This window comes from Corvus hawaiiensis, chromosome 4, assembly GCF_020740725.1.
Source record: "Corvus hawaiiensis isolate bCorHaw1 chromosome 4, bCorHaw1.pri.cur, whole genome shotgun sequence".
Lineage (NCBI taxonomy): Eukaryota > Metazoa > Chordata > Aves > Passeriformes > Corvidae > Corvus > Corvus hawaiiensis.
The window spans coordinates 45,127,237-45,149,193 of record NC_063216.1 but is presented as its reverse complement, the minus strand read 5'-3'; the positions used below and the strand labels follow the sequence as shown (position 1 = coordinate 45,149,193).

General features: G+C 43.3%; 1 protein-coding gene across 2 annotated transcripts; it reads left to right on the top strand.

Moving 5' to 3' along the window:
- The first annotated feature begins 6,393 nt into the window (after positions 1-6,393).
- On the top strand, positions 6,394-21,671 carry DYRK2 (dual specificity tyrosine phosphorylation regulated kinase 2). 2 transcript variants are annotated; one of them, XM_048301333.1, is made up of 3 exons: positions 6,394-6,670; positions 7,417-7,553; positions 15,920-21,671. In XM_048301333.1, exons 1-3 carry the CDS (start codon positions 6,616-6,618, stop codon positions 17,522-17,524), a joined length of 1,797 nt encoding a protein of 598 aa, XP_048157290.1. In that variant the 5' UTR covers positions 6,394-6,615; the 3' UTR covers positions 17,525-21,671. The 2 variants fall into 2 exon arrangements, with proteins under 2 accessions (XP_048157290.1, XP_048157291.1); XM_048301334.1 differs by lacking the exon at positions 7,417-7,553.
- Positions 21,672-21,957: the final 286 nt, after the last annotated feature.

Below are 21,957 nucleotides of genomic sequence, written 5' to 3'. Positions count from 1 at the left end.
GATCTTTTCCTTTTTCCGAGTGGCTGCTGTTTTCTGTCTCGCTGCGTCTTTGCTCTCTCTTTCGGTCGCTCCCGTGTTGGAATTGTCGGGGCTGCTGGTGCCTGCGTGCTCTTCCCGGGGTCGCGTTCGGGGCTGCGCGGGCCGGGCCGGGCCATGCCGCTCAGTTCTCCGTGCGTCGCCTCCTCTGGTCGCAGCTTCGCTGCCGCTGCCGGGTGCTGCACCCACGTCTCGGCCGGGCCCCTGAGCGATGACTCCCCCGCGCCCTGCTCCAGCGCGCGTCTCAGCTGGGCGCGGCTCCGTTCCACCGCCACCGCCGCCAGCCGCCGCCCGCGCGCCGCCCCTCTCGGTCGGGCGTTCCCGGGGCTCGCTCCACCACGCGCTGCGCGGGGCCGGGTGGGCACTGCCGCTCCCGCCGCGCCTCGCTCCGCCACCGACACTGCGGCTCACTTGGCTCCGCCCGCGCGCGGGAACTGCCTCGCTGCTGCTCGCAGAGCGCTCGGTGCACGTGGCCTGGGCCGCACGGTCCCTGCGCCAGGCTTCCCTTCGCCAGGACACAGCTGACATTGCTCAACAGTCTCGGTAACTAAATAATATTCACGAAAATATTCTTCCATTGGCATATATTTCGACTCCAATATTAACTGTGTCCAGATGGTTTTCCAAAAGCCCTTCGTAAGAATTAAATCCCAAGAAACATAGAAGAAGTTCTTAAACAACCATGCCAGGAAGTGTTTCAGTTCTTTTTGAGCTTGAATCAAGCTAAAATTTACAAATCGTTGTTCAAGAATCTTTTAAGATAAATGTCCATATGCGGCTCTGAGAGCCAAGAGTCTTCCCACGGTTCCTCCATAGTTTAGATATGGAATAGCAAAGCAAAACCAAGAAGAGGAATCCAAAGTTTCCAGGGTTTACTCACACAAATCAGTCGCTTAGGGATCGGGGATCGTTCTGCTCACAATTCTCCACCATTATGTTGCAGTGGGGATCCTGCAACATGCATATATCAAACCAGGAGTCCTGTGGAAAGGAAATACATATGGACAGACAGATTCTTGATAGCTGTTTCAGAGAGATGTTTATTTCTCCAGCCGCATGGCCGGGGCTCTGCCCAGGAACTGTTCCAGTCACGGGACCAAGGGTCCTTCTGCCCGCGCAGGGAACACAAACCAACCAATGGGAACGAGGCTGAGCAGGGACAGGGAAACCCCGTGTCTGTGCCCTCAGGGCCCCTCTCCCAGGGCTACACGGCGGGGGAGGAGACCCCAACATTCTTAAACCGCAGTTCTTAAACCCTTGAACACAGAATGAAGTTTAACCTCAACAGAACACATACTGGAATGAAGGCCAACAAACATCTGAACCTGGCAAGCCAGTTTACCTTCATATACTCTCATGTCAGCATGAATATGTACTAGCAAGTTGACTTGTGGAAGTAACTTTCTGCACTCTTGCTCTGAATACATACCTTTATCTTTTATAATTGCACTGAAATACAATTTTATTCTAAGTTGAAGATGCTTTGCTGGGAATTTTTTGTTTCTGGGAACAGCAGAGAGAGAGGGGAGAGAGAGGGTGGAGTTGCAAACCTTACACGTGTACCACAGAGTGAAGTGCATGTTTGACAGCTAGTCGAGTCCTGACTGGTGTGCTTTCCATCTGCAGTGCTAGTATTTGTAGGTTGCTGTATTTTGAAGTGCCTACACTGCTCTCAGAATGATCTGCTGAAAGACAACACTGTAGTATACACAGTCCTGCTCATGCCTAAAGTATCCACAACAAATTAATGAGAACCTGGTGCTGATTGTGTTCAGGCTGTCCTGAGGCAACCACTTACTGGGCTTAAGGGTTTACTTTTAAAATACATATTACTGTCTGAGACAACAGGCTTGGACCCATGTTTAATTAATGGTGAGACATATTCTAAGTGTTTTAATGTCTCCAGCTCAGCATCTAAGGTCTGCTTCACAGAACATTTAAAAAGATGTTGAGAATGAGTAAAGATCCTCCTTCATGCAAATTCTGCTTAGTAGGAGGGCATGATTAAAGGGTGGCAGAAAAACACATTTTTACTTTCTGTGTTCTAGGTTTGTCTTACTTCTACTTTTCATAGAATCACAGAATCATTTAGGTTGGGAAAGACCCTTACGTTTATCAAATCCAAAAACTAACCTAGCACTACCAAGTCTATAACTAAACCATGTCTCTAAGTGCCGTGTCCTCCAACCCCCTGATGTTTGAGGAGCCTTGTATTTGCTTTACCTAGTAGTCATTTATCTACAGCCAAAATAGCTTGCTGTGCCTGGTGAGAATGGACAGAGCATAACAAGGTGCTGAGCAATCGTTGCACCCGTCACTGTGGGAGCCCCACAGTGTCACCACCACAGCTTTGGACATGCATGGCTTCTCAGGAATTCCCTGGTGTCTGACCACATAAGCATTTGCTAATACCACAGTGGCAGAGATGCTTTGTGACTGACCAGCCAGCCTTGCTTGCCCTACAACTACATACCAAAGTCCCATTTAATTAAACCCTAACCCATCCACTTTGAAGAGTGAGTGTGGCATACGAGATCTCACAGGGTTGCTAAGGAGGTACAGTGCTCTAACAGGGCAACTCGTTATGAACTGGGTCCCCAGGCAGCCTGACAAAACAGACCCCAGCAACCCCTGACAGTCTGCTTAGAATTAATATCTATCTTGGTCACAAGGGCCCTGACCGAATGGCTCAAGAAACACAGCATGCTCTGTATCTCTCCACACTGTACTAGCATAATATCTTCAATAATGCATTTTAATGTACTATGTGGGCAGGAATATTTTTAGACAAGGTTTTACAGATAGCATATTTTATTCTAGAATGTTCTGGTTCTGTTGGGCTTTTTCTTTAATGAATTTTAATTTTGTCATTTAATGGTTGCGATTTTGCCACTTTATTTTTACCAAATAGTTGTTAGTTTTTGTACTGGAACACTTGGTACAGTTTATGATGGGAGGATGATATCTGTAACAGACCAACCTAAGCCTCTTCAAGACAGCTGTGGCAAGCAGCCTTCTGATTCTCCCTAGCACCTCCAACTGCCCGTTCACCTTCTTCCTTAGGTGCCCACTGTAGTACAGAACCAGTTACTGCCTGTGTCCCACTGAGTTGGCACTTTCCAGTCAGCAGGCCTCTTTGGGTACCCATCTGGAATGAAAGTTTTCAGATATTTCTCTTAAAAACAACTGCTTTGATGACACTACCTTACAAGTCCCTCGCAAGTACCAGTTGGGCCTGTTGGAGTGGGTCCAGAGGAAGACCACAAAAATGACCAGAGTAATGGAGCACGTCCACTGTGAAGACAGGCTGAGACAGGCAGGGTTGTTCAGCCTGGAGAAGAAAAGGCTCCAGGGAAACCTTATTGTGGCCTTTTGACACTTAAAAGACTTAAAACAATGATGGAGACAACCTTTTTGGTAGGACCTGTTGTGATAGGACAAGGGGTACAGTTTTTATACTCAGAGGGGGTAGATTTAGACTAGATATGAGGAAGAAATGTTTTATAAGGGTGATGAAACACTGGCACAGTTGGTGCCACCAGAGAGGTGAGGACAGTCAAAGTCAGGTTGGATGGGCCTCTGAGCAACCTGATCTAGTTGAAACTGTCCCTGCTCATTGCAAGGGGTTGGACTAGATGCCTTTTAAAGTCCCTTCCAACCTAAACTATTCTATGATTCTAAGTAGTCTGTCACTCAAGAATACTCAGTGGATTTGTTTGAAAGAAAGCGAAGACTAATCTTCTATCATTACAGGTTAGTTCACACCTTTGGGTAATAAAAGCTGAGTGAGCAGGAAAAAGGATCAATAAAATTCCGACTCATTTTGCTCTCTTATTTCTCAGCACCGTACACTTTCTCCTGTCAGGTGCCTAACACTTATTTCTCTCCTGGGAACTGAAGCCTGTTGATCTCATCCTATGTAGCACTGGCCTGGAAAGTGCTGATATGCTCACTATGGCCAGTATCAGAAAGAAAGTTCTGTGGACACTCAACAGGAAATAGTTCAGATTTCTGAGTGTAAGACTTGGCATGAAAGAATTAACATTTGCTTTGTCTTTGAGTATTTAGGTTTTGCTCTCTTCTTCTCTTTGTACATCTGCCTCTATGATTTTGAAGAGGGCTGTTAAAGGCATTGTTATTTGCAGCCAAGGTATTTTGCGATTATATTAGCATGTTCCTCTTCTTTATCAACCTAAATCCTGCATGAAAGGGGCTTTTAAACTGACATTTCTTGCATTGCGTTCAGAAGGAATCAAGGTGGGCTTGCCCTTATCTTGAGTTGCACTTCAGACTCCATCAGGTACTATCCTTGACAGCAAACGTCAGGATGGGTTGCAGATGGAGAAAGAGACAGAGAAAGAGAGGCATCCAAGCAGGCCCAAGGCCACTCTCAGGATTCAAGACTAACACAGCACATGCGTATCAGAATAGCTGGACAGGTACCAATGTAATGTGTTCCCACTGAGTTAATTCAAATATTGTTACTATGTGATAGACTAGCTCCATTTTTCACACAGTCTTCATAGCAGTCCAAGAGTGTATGAATAAATTGTGGAAAGCATACTGTGTATGGTGTACCCGACTGGAAAGGGGTTGAAACCGGACACTTAGCAGGCTGTGTCTTATCTCAGTGTTTAGGTGCAAGTAACCTTAGAACATGCATGAAACCATTTGTGACACTGACAGTCACAAAGACACATCATTCAAGATGAAGAACTCCTGCAAGCCCTACAAGAAGATAATTGGTATCAATTCCAGTTTTTTATCCAGCCTGAGCGTGAACAAGCTTCCCCTCCTCCCCTTCCCTCCCTAGACTAACTAGAAGAGTATCTTTTTTTTTTTTTTCTATCTGCCATCCCTGAAACATTTAAGGTATCTCAGAAGACTAATGTTACCACAATGTTTAATATGCAGATATCTTTGATGTGCATGCAGTGCTTGTGCAAATGATGAGAAAATACAGAAAGTAATCAGAAAACACCATTTATACACCTGGCAGCCAATGGGAAGGGACACTGGGAGTGCCTGTGAACATCTGGGGGGATATTGAGGAAGACAAAGCTTTCTTTCAGCTACAGCGAAGGGAAAAGATTAGGTGGGTGTGGACAGGAGAAGGAAGGTATGATTGTTTTCTCTATGTGACAGGAGGAGTTAGGGAAATTGTTTATTTCTTTGTACCAGAACAGGAAATGTCTTTGCTTATGAATGTATCTGTGGCACTGGAAAAGGAAAAGAAATGGATTTATTTAATTTTATTTTTTCTGCTTAGACATAGGAATAGGGGGGATTAATTTTTCTGTCTTTTCTGTGGAAGGGGATGAACAGAGATCTGTCTATACATCTAACAGCTGTTTCAAAAAGAAAAACCTGCGAGGTCTGTATGGACTTCAAAAAGGGCTGAGCATAGGTAGGACAGTTCATTTCAACGCTTTTCCAAGCGGGGCAAATGTTTAGTCTTTTATTTTTGGCAGTAATGACGTTCGAACTGACAAACCAGGAATTCAAAGCATTGTACTCCACAAAGCACGTCGTGCAGTTTGGGAAACAAGGCAAATAACGCCCCTCGCACTCTCATTCTAGGCTGAGGCACTTACGCCTCCAGGGCAATCCCAAAAGCTCCTTTTCCCTAATTGCCTTTTTTTTTTTTTTAAGTTTTCACTTCAACACTACGCGTTTCAAGTTATTTATCCTTCGTCCCACGGGGCCAGCTTTGTCCTTCCGGGCTAACAGAGCGGTCCCCGCCGCCCGACGAGCTGGCAGTCCCCCGGCTCCTCTGCCCCTACACACGATTCCCACACACGCCGGTTTCCCGGCGGGCATCGCCCCCTCCCCCTCGTGCACACGGGCGCTGCCAGGGCGGGGGCTGCCCGGGCGGCCGGAGCCTCTCCCCGTCCCTGTCGCTGTGCCCGAGCCTGTCCCGCCCTGCCCGGGGCCAACATGGCTGCGCGGCCGCGGTGCCCAACGGCCGGGCGCGTCCTGGCCCCGCGCCCCGCGCGGCGGGGCCGTTGTGCGGGCGGGGCGCGCGGGCGGCGGGGCCGTTGTGCGGGCGGGCGGGCGGAAGGGTGGACGTGCGGCGCCAGGGGGAGCCGCGGGCCGCGCCGCCTCCGCGACGGCGGAGCGGTAGGGAGCAGGAGGGAGCGGCGGGGAGGGACGGAAGGAGGGCACGCGGCCGACGGGGCGGGGACTGCCGATCCTGTCCGCTGTTTGTCCCCGCTCCGCCGCGCGAGGAGGAGGGTCGTGTCCGGCCGCCTGCTGCTGCCCCCTCCTCCGTGCGAGGGGACCGGGGCGACCGGGGCGGGGGCGGGGGAGGTGATGAGCTTGGGCCGGGGGCTGCGGCGGCGGCGCGGCGGCTGCTGCTGCTGCTGCTGCTGCTGCTGCTGCGGTTGCGGCGGGAGGCGACGGCGGGCCGTTGGAGGGTCTGTCCGGCCGGCCCGGGGCCAGGGGGATGCAGCGCAGGACGTGTCTGGGTCTGGGTGTAGCTGATCGGAGAAGAGAGGCAGACGCCGCCCGGAGAGGCCGAGGAGCAGCGGAGGAGAGCCACCCTGACATGCCTTTTCCTCTCCCTCCTCTCCAGCGGCCATGTTAACCAGAAAACCCTCAGCTAGCGTCGCCGCTGGTGCTGCCTACCCAGCCGGTAAGGGGAGCGAGCGAGGGCCGCCGCGATCGCCACCGCTGGGCCGGGCTGCGGAGGCCCGGCGGAGGGGGACCGGAGGCGGGAGGGGCTCGGGCGCCCCGCGGCTGCCGCCGCAGAGGTGCCGTGTGTGTCGAACAATGATCCGCCCTCCCCCCGCGGCAGCCGAGCCCAGGGGGCCGTCGGGGGCTGCGCGCTGGGCTCCGGCGAGCCGCTGTTGTGCGGGATGGCGAGCTCGCCTCGGGGGAGCGGAGCGGGGCGGGGTGAGGGGGGCCGAGAGAAATCACAGAAGGAAACGACCCAAGGAGAACTGGGGGTCGCCGCGAGTGCCGGAGCGGCTGCGTTTGACAAGGGACAGCGGTGCTCGCCGCCGCTTCCCGCGGCAGACTTGTGAACTCCTGGCGGGTCCCCGGCGGCGCCGGGATTTCGCCGTGCCAGACGGCTCGGGGGGAGGCGGGGGGCGCGGGCAGCCGTCCAGCCCCGAGGCGTGCGCGGAGCAGAGCCGGCTCGTTCTCCCGGTTAGGCGCCTGCCGGTGGCGGGTTAATCTCGGATGAAGGGTTTAGCCGGGCGAGCACGGCCCGCCCGCGCTATTAGCCGGATCGGTGCGTGTGTGCGCCGCGGCGGTGATTAGCTTTTAATGGCTTCTGCCCGAAGCAAGACGGGCGGCGGTGCCGGCCGAGCGCTGGGGCCGCTGCCGCCGCCCCGACGGCCTCGCTGCCCACCGCGCTCACCCCTCTGCTCTCTGCAGGCAGGGCAGGGGACAGCGGCCGCCCGCTGCCGTCTTCCCCGGGCACCGGAGCCGGGGTCTCCCGGGCAGGAGCTGGGACCGGTCCGCCGTCGCCCCTCGCATTGCCGCCGCTCAGGGCCAGCAACGCTTCCCACACGGTGAGCCCGGGCACGGGGAGGGTGTGGACGGGGTGCGGGGAAGGGGCATCTGGCCCCGGGGTCTTGCCGCTCCGCTCGCCGGGTATCCCCAGTGGCGGGACCGAGCGCGCATGGGCCCCCCAAGGCGCATGGTGCTGGAGCAACGTGCATTTAATTCCTGCAGGCTCCGATGAAATGTGCATGCTTGTTGTGAGGCTGGGACCCTGTAACTGCACACACTGCTTTCTCCCTCTCCCGCCACCCCCCTTCAGTCTGGTTTTGTGTCTGATTTTTAGTGACAAATTCGATCTTTCACAGTCGCATAGAGGAGATGTTCTGGTGAATGCTTTTTTTGAGATGAGGTTAGTCTCTGTGATTAAAGTGTTGTATGAACTGTGGTGAAAAATGAAGGCTACTCTCCCCTTTACACGTCTGATTAGCTCAGGCTGATCGCAGTCTTCCCTAGAAACAGCTATCGCTCTGCTCAGGGACAATGATTGGATGAATCTGCCTTTATTGCTGCAGTAGTGTACCTATAAAGAAATAACCGCTGATGGCATGAAAAGGATGGTATTTTCCGGTTCTGTGATATCTCACGTTATCTCACACTCCTAGTTAATCTACTAGGAATGAAACTTCCCGAGTATGCCACTATATATGGATAAGAGAAGGTATCTCTGTCCTGAAGGCATGACAGAGAAGAGCGAGGGGTCTATATACTGTCATGTTAACACTAAATACCTGAAATTTTTATTGCATACATTTCCTTTTAAATTCTGAAAGATTTCATACTGACCCTGAAAGGCATTGATGGCATACTTTTCATAGAATTAATGAGTTCTTCGTGGATGCTCACATCCTATCTTTGTAAACATATGTCACAGCTTTAAATGGTAATGTGATTATGGGCTAGTGGAAGGTGAAACTGTGCATTTAGATATTAGTGTTTCAGTGACTTTCCATGTAGCTTCAGGGGTAAAACATCTTATTCAAATCCATTTATAGAAAGAATTGGCTTAAATTAAAAAAAAATCAGTATATATAGGATATTCTCAAAAGGAATGAAGAGTATTCTGCAAATTCAAGGTGGAGCTGTGTACTTGAGATCAACTTCATTGTATATTTATGTAGCTAGTGTATATGTCTGAATTGTTTGTTAGTATAAAAGGCCAATTTTTTTCACATTTGTATGCTGGTTAAGTGCTGCTTGATTTTAGAGTTGGGGCAACAGCTTAGGGGTTTTTTTTAATAAAATCATAAAAGAAAGAATGTAGTACAAACAGCCTGGACAGTAATCATACAAGTGCATTTACAGTAGGGCCCACAAATAGCAGGGGCTTACATGTAACAGAGCCCAGACTTAATTTAGGATTTGTGAAAGTGTGGTGGTCCTCCTATTTATTTGTGACTACTTACTAATTTTGGAAGTACAGAATTTTGGTATTTTTATACAAAGATTTTTGTATATGTGTATTATATATAGTGTCTGTGGATATATAGATATATATGTAAAGATACAGTCTTTATAAAAGCATTCAAGGGGTGTTGAAGTGTTACGTTTCTGTGTTTCAGGTATTTTTACAAGTATATGGTTGTGTATGTATGCATATGTTTATATGTACCATGTATGTATGTGTACTTACGGAAGCATGCAGGAATGATCAAGCATTATATAGCTATGCATCAAGTCCCTCTAGATTCTGACTGTTCCAAACTCTGCCTTTCCTTGTGATAAAGAGCCTACTCTACAGTTTTTATTTAGCCTTCGGTGCTATTACAGAAATACCTCATACTGCCTTGCTGGATTTTGTAGGTGGTTATTTTGTGGTTGGCTAACATAACTTTTTGTGGTAAGGATCAGATACGACATCAGAATGCTGGATTTTAACCTGAAAAAAAAAAAGTGGGGCAATATCTGTTCTGTGATCTTACTGTAAACTTAGGCCTACTGACCTCAGCTGACACTGACAGATTGAAACCATTGGTTTTGCATCCCACCACTTCCTCCAATCCTTGAAATGTGTCCTTTCAGTTTTTTTAATTATTTTCGTTCTTTGTGTTCATTTGCTTATCTTGTTTTCATCTGTGTTGTATCTATGTGACTTCTGTAATAGCTAAAAACAGAGTATTTGTGTTTCAAACTTTCAGAAGGTACGGTGTGCTTAAGTGGGTGAACTGCTGGTGTTTGGATATAAGCGTGTATAGTATGTATGCTAGTTGTGAGAGAAACTGAGATTGAAGTTACATTTAGTTTAAGCCAAAGGGTTTTTCTTTTAATCCAGACAGAGGAAAAATCAACTACCTGTCATATTCCTTGCTTGTGTGATCCAGCCTCTGCTGAAACTCTGGTCTCCTACTGTCAAGTGAAATTTCATTGTTTGGTAGATTATAAATAGCACGGGTAGAAGGGGGGAAGATGCTGTTTTACACAAGCTTCATAAAACAGGACAGAGGTTTTGGTGGCAGTCTTTTCAAGCACAGCAGCCTTTGTTGCTAAGCAGGCGGGGTTGTGTGTTGTACCAGGGAAAGGTTTTGTTTATTTTTTTTTTTAAGTGCCTTCATCCTAGGCTTATTTGTGTCTGCTTCTATCCCTGGCTGTCTTTTTTGGCTCATGGTGGGAAACGTGAACCTGTTTCCAATCCCTTGTCTTCTTCATTTTCCTCTCCAAAGTCATTGCTTTCTCTTTTGAAGCCCTAAGTTCTTGCCTTGATGATTGGAACCTTTTTCCATTCACTCTCTCCTATTTCATTATGGTGTTCTTGCATCCAGTTGACATGCTGCAGTAGAGATTATCTTGCTTGCCTGCTGCTCTGCTTGTGTAAATCCCAACCTGTCTGTGAGTCCCTTTTCCAGACTTTTCTCTGTCTTCTGCTTAGCCCCATGTCTGTTCTTTCTTACTTAGCATGTATCCCTGCATTCCGCACTGTTCCTGTTTCTCTTGCAGTGTAGCACTATTAATGATTTTTATTCTCCTGTCTAGTACTGTAAAACAACCCATTTACAATGCATGATTCAGTGCCCTCCCTCCTTCAAGCCCTTTCTAAGATTTCTGTACAGCAAACCTATTTTCTCTTGCCACGAGGGTTGAATGTTTATCCATGTACTTTTGCATCAGTCCTTCAGTCTTCATTTTGCTTTTTTTTAATTTAATTTTTTTTTAATTGACTTACATTATAATGGAACGAGATTCCTGGACTTCATTAATACAAAGATCTGGTATGTCACATGCTGCCAGTTTTTACTGTGGTCATCTGCTTCAAAGCAGGTAAAACCAAAGCAAATACCTTCCTATTATGGTGTGTTCATGTATTAAATTGCCATAGAAATGCTGTCACATTTGAGTGGAAATAACTATGCAGTCATGACCTGGATTTTATTATATCTAGTTTTCTTTGGGTGTTTCTTTGTCTATTTAAAATTTGCATCTAGGGGGAATATGAAGCTATCATAACTTTCAAGGGCTATGGGAGTGGGCTGTGAAACTTGGGTTCCAGCAGATGGTGACTGTGGTGCTGTGGGGACTGCAGTACTTCTGGGCACATGCCTCATATGTGTATAGTTCACCTTACCCAAGGGGTTCAGTTTAGGGTGCATTGACTGTCCTTTTGGGTTTCATCATATGTAATAAATCCAGGGTGTCTCAGAAGTATTCAAACTCATTGTGGCCCTAGCAGGATGAAAAAATTTAAGGATCAGTATCACTCTTGAGGCATAGTTCAGTCTGTGAAAATATTTGCTATATAAAGTTAGAGTTAACTTTTCATAAAATAAGCTTATAGGGACCAGATACAACAACAGCAAAAATCCTTTCTACCACTCTTGTTGAGTCACAAGCTCAACAAAGGCTTAGTCTTTTTTGGTGTATAAAACCCATACTCACGATAAAACCATTAGGGATAATCCAGCATTATTATCACTGTACTAATTAGCAAGTATTTTTAGTTCTGAGCAGAGGAATGCTGCTGAATTAGTTTATCAAGGAAAAAGAAGGCCTTTTGTACATTTGCTTAGGCTTTTGTTTTGTAGTCAACAAAATAGGCAGTGAAGCATGCTACACCTGATACCATATGCCTCTCGTGTGTTAGACACTGTAGGGCTGAAACTGGCACGCCCAGAAATGCTGTAAAGAAAGGGGTATATAGTGTCACAATTATTCTTTAATTGAGTTACTACTTCAGAACACTGTTTCTCCCTTTGTCCTCATCTATGCAAAGTAATAGCAGATAATGACATCTTATTCCTGTGCAGTATTTCAGCAGGCCATCATGATTGGTCTGTTATTAAGATTCATTTTACAAACCTTTTTAGATTCTGATTGACAGCAAAATCTTTTTTCTGTGGTTTTGCTCAAAATAAAATGATAATATATAGCTGAATCGTGTCTGTCTTGGATAGTTTTATAGGGTGCTAATAATCACATGAAGTGACTGTTACAAAGATGAAATATGATACAGTTACATAATATCTTGATGCATTTGGAAGATAAAGTTGAGAAGAGGTATATGCTCCTGTGGGGATCGATCCTATAAGTAGTCTTTTAGAACGGTCTTGAAACAGACCAATGCATTGGGTGAGTGTTAATGCAAAGGAATTGTAAATGGGTTTGCCCATTTATCTTGTTAGCAGGGTGGACTCATCTTTCTGCTACTTCTGTCGTGTTAGAGGTCTGTAGCCTAAGTATAGTAAGTTATTGTTCTACTTCTGTTCCTAAATCCATTCGTGAAGGCAAAGCAAACCAAAAAAACCCCCAAATAATACCACCCTCAAATTTTAAAGTTTTGTTGCGTTTTTATTTGTTTTGATTATAGTTTAGGGTGTATTTTTGTTTTGTTTTGTTTGGTGTATCTACTTCAAAGATTAGGTGAATGTTTTTGGCATAGTCATCAACTTCCATAAACTGAATATACCAAAGTAAAAGTAAAATCTTAATGGTGATTTTGAAGTTACGAGAAACTACTGAGAGAGGAAAGAAACATCCCATTGCAACATTTGCTGTTATGTAATTGATGATGCCAGGACATTCAGAAAGATCAAGCTCACCTGTTATTTCAGTATATTTTATAGACTTAACAACAGTAAGTTTTTGATTATGTGTGCTACAAAAATATGTAAATCTTAGGAGGTGTGGATGGGTTTGAGCACAGACAATACAATATATAATAAGTAAGCTTCATAAGTGCATGCAGGTAATCAGTTGTGTAGGTTGTTGGTTCTGGAATTTACAGGTCCATCTGCAGAAGTAAAATGGAGACATGTTATAAACCTCTCAGGTTTATGGTTGCAGTTGAAAGGCTGATGGAGCTTCTGCGTACTAAGAACAGTTTGGTACTGGACTAAGAAGGCTGTAGTCTTTTGTAGCTTGCCAAGCCCATTAGTTGTGGTACAGGAACTTACAGTGTTGCTGGTGAAGCCTGTGGAGCTCGTGAGTAGTGCAAGCCTGAACTTGACAGCAATCTCAAGACACCCAGTAGCCAGAAGTAGATAGGCAGAGCAAAGGAATGGTGTGAATCTAACCCTTATCCAGGTTGGAAATAGAAGATGATGTGGTGGTACTTGTGCAGGCAGTACTCTGAGATGAGGAAAGTCTGTTCTTCGTATGGACTTCATGGTTGTGTTGTGTCTGATCACTCTAAAACTCCTGTCAGACTTTTTTGAAAGAAGAGTGGGTCTCTTCTCCCACGCAGCTTTTGGAATAGAGCCTGTGATAATGTGGTGTTTTTCTTTCCACAAAGAAAACCATTGCTTCTGTCTGCATCTGCATTTGCATTCCCAAGCAGCAGCTGACTGAAACCAGCAAAACCAGTCACTTTGTATTTGGGTTGAAGTTGGAACACTGCTGCTGATTTTATTCTGCTGCTTGAAACAAAAACAGCCAACCTGTCAGTAGCAAGAGAAACCATGAACCTGCCTGAAGATGCAGGAAGCAGAGCTAATGGTTTACGCTTTAGAATGTGTTTGCAAGCACACTTTTAGAAAAAAGAACTTTTTAGTCCCTGTTGAGAAGGAATAAATATATGGGTTTTTTTCCAAGCCCTGAAGAACTTCTCAGTACATATATTGAAGCAAGCAGTGCTTAAGAAGCATGAAAAATAGTTAACTGTGAAAACAGGCGACTTGAGGGGAAAAAAAAATTCAAGATGTGAGCTGTGGCAATGAATACTTGGGTTAAAAAATTCTTAAACATTATTTTCTTGGCGATACTCTTTTCTTGCTCATTGTCTATAGTAGTATTACCTGCTCCCAGTTTGTGTAGATATGTTCTGCTTTGTTGTTCAGTTAGTGTTGGAGAAGAAATTTTTGTACCTGGAATTTCCTAGCTTGAGTCTTTGGAATTGTATGTTTACTCTGCTGCTTCATTATGCCTTTCTTGCACAGTTCTGTGGTGTTGCATGTGCTGAACCTATGACACATCTTACTAACAAGGTCTGGTTCTTCTGAAATGGGTGATTTAGCAGCTCTTGGGGCCATTTGTTGTTTTTCTTTGCAGTAACTGCTGTTTATATAGAGGATCAGGGCAACCTTCAGGAAACTGCTACTGCAGCATGCCTCAAACTTGACCTGAAGGAATTGCCTGTAGGGATAAGATCATTAAGTCCTCTTAATGATTTAATTTCTGCTGCTTTTGAGACATCAAACTAGGAAGGGAGTTTTTGTTGCTTTCCAGTATATCTTCACTGTGCTTAAGTGTTACAAACATCTTTGCTCTGAATTGTGATTGTGTGGTAATGTTTTCTATGAGATTGATCAAATTTGATAGTGTGAGCCTAAATTTCTCTGCAAACAAACATACACAGTCAAACTGCAATGTTGAATGAACCAGTTATTCAACATGAGTCAAAATGGAATCACAAGAGCAGTGAACTTGGCAGAAGCAGTCCGCAAGAGCCCTTGTTCTTACATTATGTGAGTTTCAGAGCTGCAAATACCAAAATACTGTCCAGAGGTGAAGCTGGTGTCCAGCTGGCAAGTCTTTGGGAACAAGTTACTGAATTTACAAAAATATGCTTCTGCTGTATCAAACTGATGCCTTAGCAGAAGCAAAAAGTATGCTCGAGTGTCCGTTGCATGTCTGGGTTTTCTCATTAGGAAGCACTTCTGCTGTTGCAGCACAGATTTCATTGCCTCATATCACAGCACACAACTGTCATTTTCTGATTTTATTTCAGCAGCCTAAAGTGAACAGGGAATGTGTTATCCTTAGCTGCCTAGAAAAAACACGGTTTAAATGAAAAGTGCTCTCAACCCTGGCTTGATCATCTGTCTGACAGTATCAGTGAACTTTTTGTTAGTAATTTGATATAAATATTAAGATCGGTGAATCAGCTGGAGAGACAGCAGGGGAATTCTTCTCACATTTGTGTAAGACCAGGCAGAAGACAAACTAATTATCCTCTACTTCAGAGCAAATGAGGAATTCTAAGGACAGCTATTTTAGTGGCAGGTGTGCTTATAAATTCCTTGTTTCTTCTTAAAAATAACGGGTTTGGCGCAGTAGTTGTTTTCACACCCCAATACTTGCTGTTCGTTTGCTTGAAAATGCTGAGTGATGCTGTTTATTCCCAAGTAAGCACTGTCAAGAACAAATGTAATTTCTAAAGTCTATTAATGCTTTTTTTAAATATTCCTTTAAAATAAAGTTACTTGTATGTTCCTCAAGGGAAAGATTTGCTTTCTACTCAAGTCTGCATAAGGCCCCACATCTCATTTTGGTTAAAAGTTATTGTCAGTCTGGTTTGGGAAAGTGCTGAAGGATATGCTTATTCTTCATTGATTGGAATGTTTTCCTAAATTGTGACTGTCTCAATTGCAAGCAGTAAGTTATATTCTTGAACTTCAGAAATGTGTGGGTTCTTTTCCTCTTTGTGCATGTCACAGCACATTCCTTATTGCTGAAAAATGTGTCTGGAACTTTTGATATACAGCAAATTTAGGAACAAGTTAAAATCTTGATTTCTGAAGAGCCTTAGCCATGTAAGTTCTAGCAGGCATTATATATTGATCTCCAGCATCTGTAAAACTGCTACTATTTTCTATAAAGTCTGATGTCCCTCAAGCATGCATCTTGATGTTACAGGACTGCTGTCTTGAAGATTCCTTGGAGAAATTGTTAGCTTCTCATGGTAGCAAGTTTGTGATTGCCTTGTTGCAGACATTTTGGAGAGTCATGAAAATAGCATTTGAGAAAGAAGAACCAGGAAATTTAATAGCATCCAGCAGTATCACAGTATATGTGCTGTATTGTTTAGATTCTCCATAAACAATTGACTTCTAAGAAAACACTTCGTTTTGAGGTGATTTAGGCAGAAGGGAGGGTTGCAGAGTGAATGTTGAAGCATGGAGTTCATGTCTTTCTTTTTAACTGGGTATGTATTTATTTTCAATTTTAGGTTGGAGGCAGTAAACACACAATGAATGAGCACCTACATGTTGGTAGCCATGGACAAATCCAGGTTCAGCAGCTCTTTGAAGATAATAGTAACAAGAGAACGGTTCTGACGACGCAGCCAAATGGACTTACAACGCTAGGCAAATCTGGATTGCCAGTGGTTCAGGACAGACAGTCAGAGAGTGCCCACAGGCGACAAGGGAGCTCCAGCTCTTTGAAGTCTACAGATGGAACAACAGGGAAGGTGAAAGCCTCTGTTATCACACCAGAGCAGGCAATGAAGCAATACATGCAAAAATTAACAGCTTTTGAGCATCATGAGATTTTTAGCTACCCTGAAATATACTTCTTGGGTCCAAATGCAAAGAAGCGGCAAGGTGTGATTGGTGGTTCAAACAACTGTGGGTATGATGATGACCAGGGGTCTTACATACAAGTACCCCATGATCATATTGCATACAGGTATGAAGTCCTGAAAGTTATAGGGAAAGGAAGCTTTGGGCAGGTGGTGAAAGCCTACGATCACAAGATGCATCAGCATGTGGCACTAAAAATGGTGAGAAATGAAAAACGTTTCCACCGCCAAGCTGCGGAAGAAATTAAGATCCTGGAACATCTCCGGAAACAAGATAAGGATAACAACATGAATGTTATTCACATGTTGGAAAACTTCACATTCCGCAGCCATATTTGCATGACATTTGAGTTGCTGAGCATGAACCTTTATGAATTAATAAAGAAAAACAAATTTCAGGGCTTTAGCCTACCTTTGGTTCGGAAGTTTGCCCACTCAATTTTACAGTGCTTGGATGCTTTGCACAAAAACAGAATCATTCACTGTGACCTTAAACCTGAGAACATTCTGTTGAAGCAACAGGGTAGAAGTGGTATTAAAGTGATTGATTTTGGCTCAAGTTGTTACGAGCATCAGCGTGTCTACACTTACATTCAGTCACGGTTTTATCGTGCACCTGAAGTCATCCTTGGTGCTCGTTACGGGATGCCCATAGATATGTGGAGCTTGGGCTGTATCCTAGCAGAGCTTCTGACTGGTTATCCACTTTTACCTGGAGAAGATGAAGGAGACCAGCTGGCTTGTATGATTGAACTATTGGGCATGCCTTCTCCAAAACTCTTAGATGCATCCAAGCGAGCGAAAAACTTTGTGAGCTCTAAGGGTTATCCCCGCTATTGCAGCATCACAACCTTGTCTGATGGCTCTGTAATACTTAATGGTGGACGCTCTCGGAGGGGAAAGCTCCGCGGCCCGCCAGAGAGCAGAGAATGGGGTAACGCATTAAAGGGATGTGATGATCCCCTCTTCCTTGACTTCTTAAAACAGTGTTTAGAATGGGATCCTGCTGTCCGTATGACACCCAGCCAGGCTTTGCGGCATCCCTGGCTAAGGAGACGTTTGCCAAAACCTCCAACTGGAGAAAAGGCCTCGGCAAAGAGAATTGCAGATAGTACTGGTGCTATAACTTCAATTTCCAAGTTACCTCCGACTTCAAGCTCAGCTTCAAAACTGAGGACTAATTTGGCACAGATGACTGATGCCAATGGGAATATTCAGCAAAGAACAGTGTTGCCAAAACTCGTTAGCTGAGTTTGAAAAACCCAATGCTGTTAATATGAGAGATACAGTGTGGCTGAGCCTTATTTGTATGAAAAATTAGCTCAGATATGCATTTTTATTTGCTCAATAAATCTGTTCATTTGTATCTTTCAGCACTCATTTTAAATGTAAGAAATGTTGATTTTGTTTTTATAAAAACATGGGGACAATGCTTTAAGTTTTTATACTTATTTTTTAAAATGTTTGTCTTCTACAGTACAATTAGCCTTACTGTAACTAGTGTGACACAGTAATAAACATCAGTGGCAGGCCACTGGTTACAACATGACTGTCATGCATTGCAGCGTGGTATCAAAGGTATTAACCTTCCTCTTCCATGGTTCATATTAGTTTTAACCTGGGGTAAATTTGAAAGACTACCTTTTGGATTTCATGGGTTTGGTCTTGATTCTGTGAACACTCGCATCTATGACTGACTGGACTCCAGGGAGAATACTCAAAGAATACAGTTAAGCACTTGTAAACTTGTAGTTTAAAGTGGAGCCATAGCATGTTCTATTGTCATTTTTTATGTGGTAGCCCAGAGAAAGTCATGGTATCGCTAATGATACCGTCACCTCCTATGGAACGCTTTCTCTATTTAAAAGTAGTGGGCTTTGATTAAAGTGATCATTCAAATATAATGCAAAAAATAAGAACACCGGGGCTAAAATGACTCTCTTACCTTGCATGCCATGTGGTAGAGTGAGAGGAACGGGTAGTCTTGGAAAGCGTGAAAATGGCAGTATGTCTGTTTCTCTGAATTTGAAAGTGGCTGATTAGTTGGTAAAGCAAAATGTTCTGAACTTTGTTTCAGGTCTGTAACATTGAGCATTCACACAGGTTCTCTTTTTTCATTTTTTTTTTCCTATCTCTTCTCTTCTGTTTTTTCTAATGTGCAGCTTGATCTCCCAAAATGACATAGGCAGAAGTGCTCATTCTGTCAGTTTTATACTGTAACTTCCAGACTGTTAAACTACATGGATTTCAAGGTTGCTTTTATTTCTTCTGACAATGTTTGAGCGACTGTGACTTCTGTGGTACATTTACATTTCAGATCAACTCTGCACATAGGGGCAAACATGATGTTACTTCATTGTTTCCTGTAGAGGAGTACTTCACCTTAGACAGCTTAACTGTAGAAGGAAAGATCCTCAGTGGAAAGCTTTTCGGTTGGAAGACACCATCCTAGATAGTTTCTAAAAAGGGAGAATTATCAAAGGAAAGCTAAGCACTTGGAATTTGATTTAATCTTTGGCATTTGTAGATGAAAATTGACTTTGAAAGAACAGTTAGAGATATGTGTAGATTTGTTCGTGTGTGTGTGCTAATGCTTGGTTTTTCTTTTTTACTTTTAACTGCATTCATGGAAGAAAGATGGTCTTTACTGAAGAATAGTATCTAGACCTGTGAGAGAGGTATTCACATGTTGTAGCGTGTTTTCAACAGGAACAGTTAGAAATCTGAGATCAGTATTTTAATACATACAACAGCTGTGGTCTACATTGGATGCATAAAACATACGAAAAGGGAATTTTAAACAAAGTAGAACAATCTAGATGGGTTTATAGATGTTAGAACAAGACTTACTAGAATGGATTGCATTAAACCTCAGTAACTTTACTTACAAACAACATTTATATGCACAGATTTTACTGAGTTACTTGTACAAATTATGAAAATTACTTAAAGCATGGTCCCCTGAGAGGCCAAGAAAGTTTCCGGTTAAGTTCTCCTTCATATCCGTTAATTTACCACTTACAGCTTAATTTTTGTTTGTTGGTTTGTTTTATTTTTAATTTAATGTAAGACTGGGGGAGGGATATTAAGTGAAAAGTGACAGAATTCTCAGGAAACATACCGCTGAACTTCTTGCCAAAAAGTCAACATCTAAAGAAGCTCCAAAATAATTTCTGAGCAAAGGATGGTATTTGTTGATTGATAAATGTAAAAATTAGACTGTCAATCAAGAATTTTTCTTACTTTTTAAAATAAAGAGGTAATTTCCTGCCTCTAGTCAAATTAAATTATTTAGTGTTAACTGTTCACAACTTTATACAGTGTATGTGTAAGTGCAATATGTAAACATGTATGAAATCATGTTGAAAATGAAATATAATACTACTTCTAAGAAAAGTGGGGTTTAGAATATGAATATCCAGTAAATTATGGTCAGTAAATTCTAAGTCTGGAAAAGAGATATATTAATTTTAATGTAAAATTAACTAACTCTCATGACTGTGGGAATACAATACTATGTATTTTTCTATGGTAACAGGGAATCCTTACTTCTTCCACCACCTGCTTGGCTTTACTCCTTTTTACTCCTTTCTACCTTAACTCCCCCTGCAAAAGTCAGGAAATAGGGATGCTGATGTTAAGGGTGAAAGAAGAATCATCTCCCTTGGTATTTTTTAAAGCAGACATTGATACATGTTCCTGCCTTTCATGGCAACAAGGTGAAAACATTCATGATGTTCATGGGTCATTAATGGGCTACAACCACTGAATTTTCTTTTTCATGTAACCAGTTCTTAATGCCAATAATGCATTTATGATTCACCTTCTTCATAAATGCTACCGGAAACTTAAAGGCCAAAATATAGTGTGAAGAGCTATTTTTTTAACCCAGATACAGTGGAACTTCCTCTATACTAAAGGAGCAGCTACATCAAGGTTTTTAAGTGATGTAGCTGCATTTTATTGTAGCTTATATATACCTGTAAAAAAAAAAAAGAAGGGGGGGTGGAAGGACATTGCCTCTTGCTTTGATGTGATTTTATTCTAAGGGCTCTGATAATTAGGCTGATAGAAGTTGGCTTGGAAACAGTGCTTCGTCTCACATGTTACCATTGTCTGGGGGTGTCTGAGCTATTTTCAGATTTAGTAACAGCACAGTGTTGTCTTTGGTTGCAGTCTCACTTGGCTCAGTTTCTTGCACCGCTGGTGTGTTCATTACCACTTAAGTGTTGGAACAAGAGAGTGATGCAAGATGTGTAGATTAAGGATAGAGGATGGATTGTGCCCTTGGTGTTAACAATGTGCCTTTTGTTACAAATGCATCTTGGCCTCTTTAACCCTTGCTTAGTAGGGATGAAATCTATTTTTAAGTGCTATACCTGTCTTAAAACATCCTGTAGATGATCGAGGCCTTAATAGAAACAATAAGGCAGTCACACTGCTAGGGTGGAGAGGACACTCTGTTCTTGTGGTACCGTCTCATTAAAGGGTTAAAGATGGCCCTTCCTCATTGGTTGTACTTTAACATCAAATTAATTTTTTTTTTAAATAATTTTTTGTTATAGTGACACTAGACAGAAATCAACTGTATTTGTAAAAATTTACCTCAAACTCTTTAGTTTTATAGTGTGATTTAATCCCAGGGCATTTGGTATGAACCAAAGTGCATTCCTTTTATATGTGCCTGGCTCTTATAAAGGTGGCCAGGGATTTTTACAATTTGGGTGCAAGGCACTTAAGCCACTTTTAACTTGGTGGGTGGTTTGGAGTTATAAATGACTTCATGGGAATGTTGAAAACACTTAAAAGACATAAGTAGCATCGGGCAATATTAAAATCTTTAGGAAAGGGTGTGCATTATTTAATGCTCTCCATTTCTTAATATTTTTTTTCCATCAGTAATATTTGTGATAAATACGAAAAGAACTCTTTTTACAGTCAGCAAAGATTAGAATATTGCCCAGTGTAATGCTATGGTAGCATTTAAATAAAATAACATTTTGAATTATTGTTTCTAGGGGCTTGTACATCTCTGCTACAAATTGTAATTACTCAGTTCAACTGCTACAATTGCGTCTAAGCAGTAGCTTGGGTTTTTATTGGGCAATGACTTAGACACGTGACTGTAATATGCTGCAACTGTGTGTACTGAAAACATGTGAAAAATGATTGAATGTGGACTGTGTATATATTTATGTATAATTTTCTGTGAGATGCTGCTGTTGCCACTTAACATTAAAGATGTTGTAGTGGATTTTAATCCTAGTGGCCAGTTTTATGATACTGTATGTATTGTACAGCTGATGACAGGAGTTAAGACTGTTCTAGTGAATATTTGTTACATTTTATTGTTGTGGCCAGAGATCATTTCAGAATAAAATTTTATGTCCTACTTTAATTCTCTCCACTGTACTTTGGGTTTTTTTGGAGTCATAAAGAGAGCCCTTGGAATGCTGACATTTCTTAAATGCAGAAGGGCCTTCTCAGTCAGTGGCAGCAGTGCCTTTGTCTCCGAGCTTGCTTGCTGGTATCTATATAGCAATCATCTATTCGTGGAGGATGACTCGTCTACTGCTTTATGTGTCTTGACAGCCTTGAATATTGCCCAAAGGCTGCTTTTGCCCTGAGGTTTCTAAAGTTCTTCTGAGGACTTAGAAAGTAGTATGTTTTATATTTTTATTTGC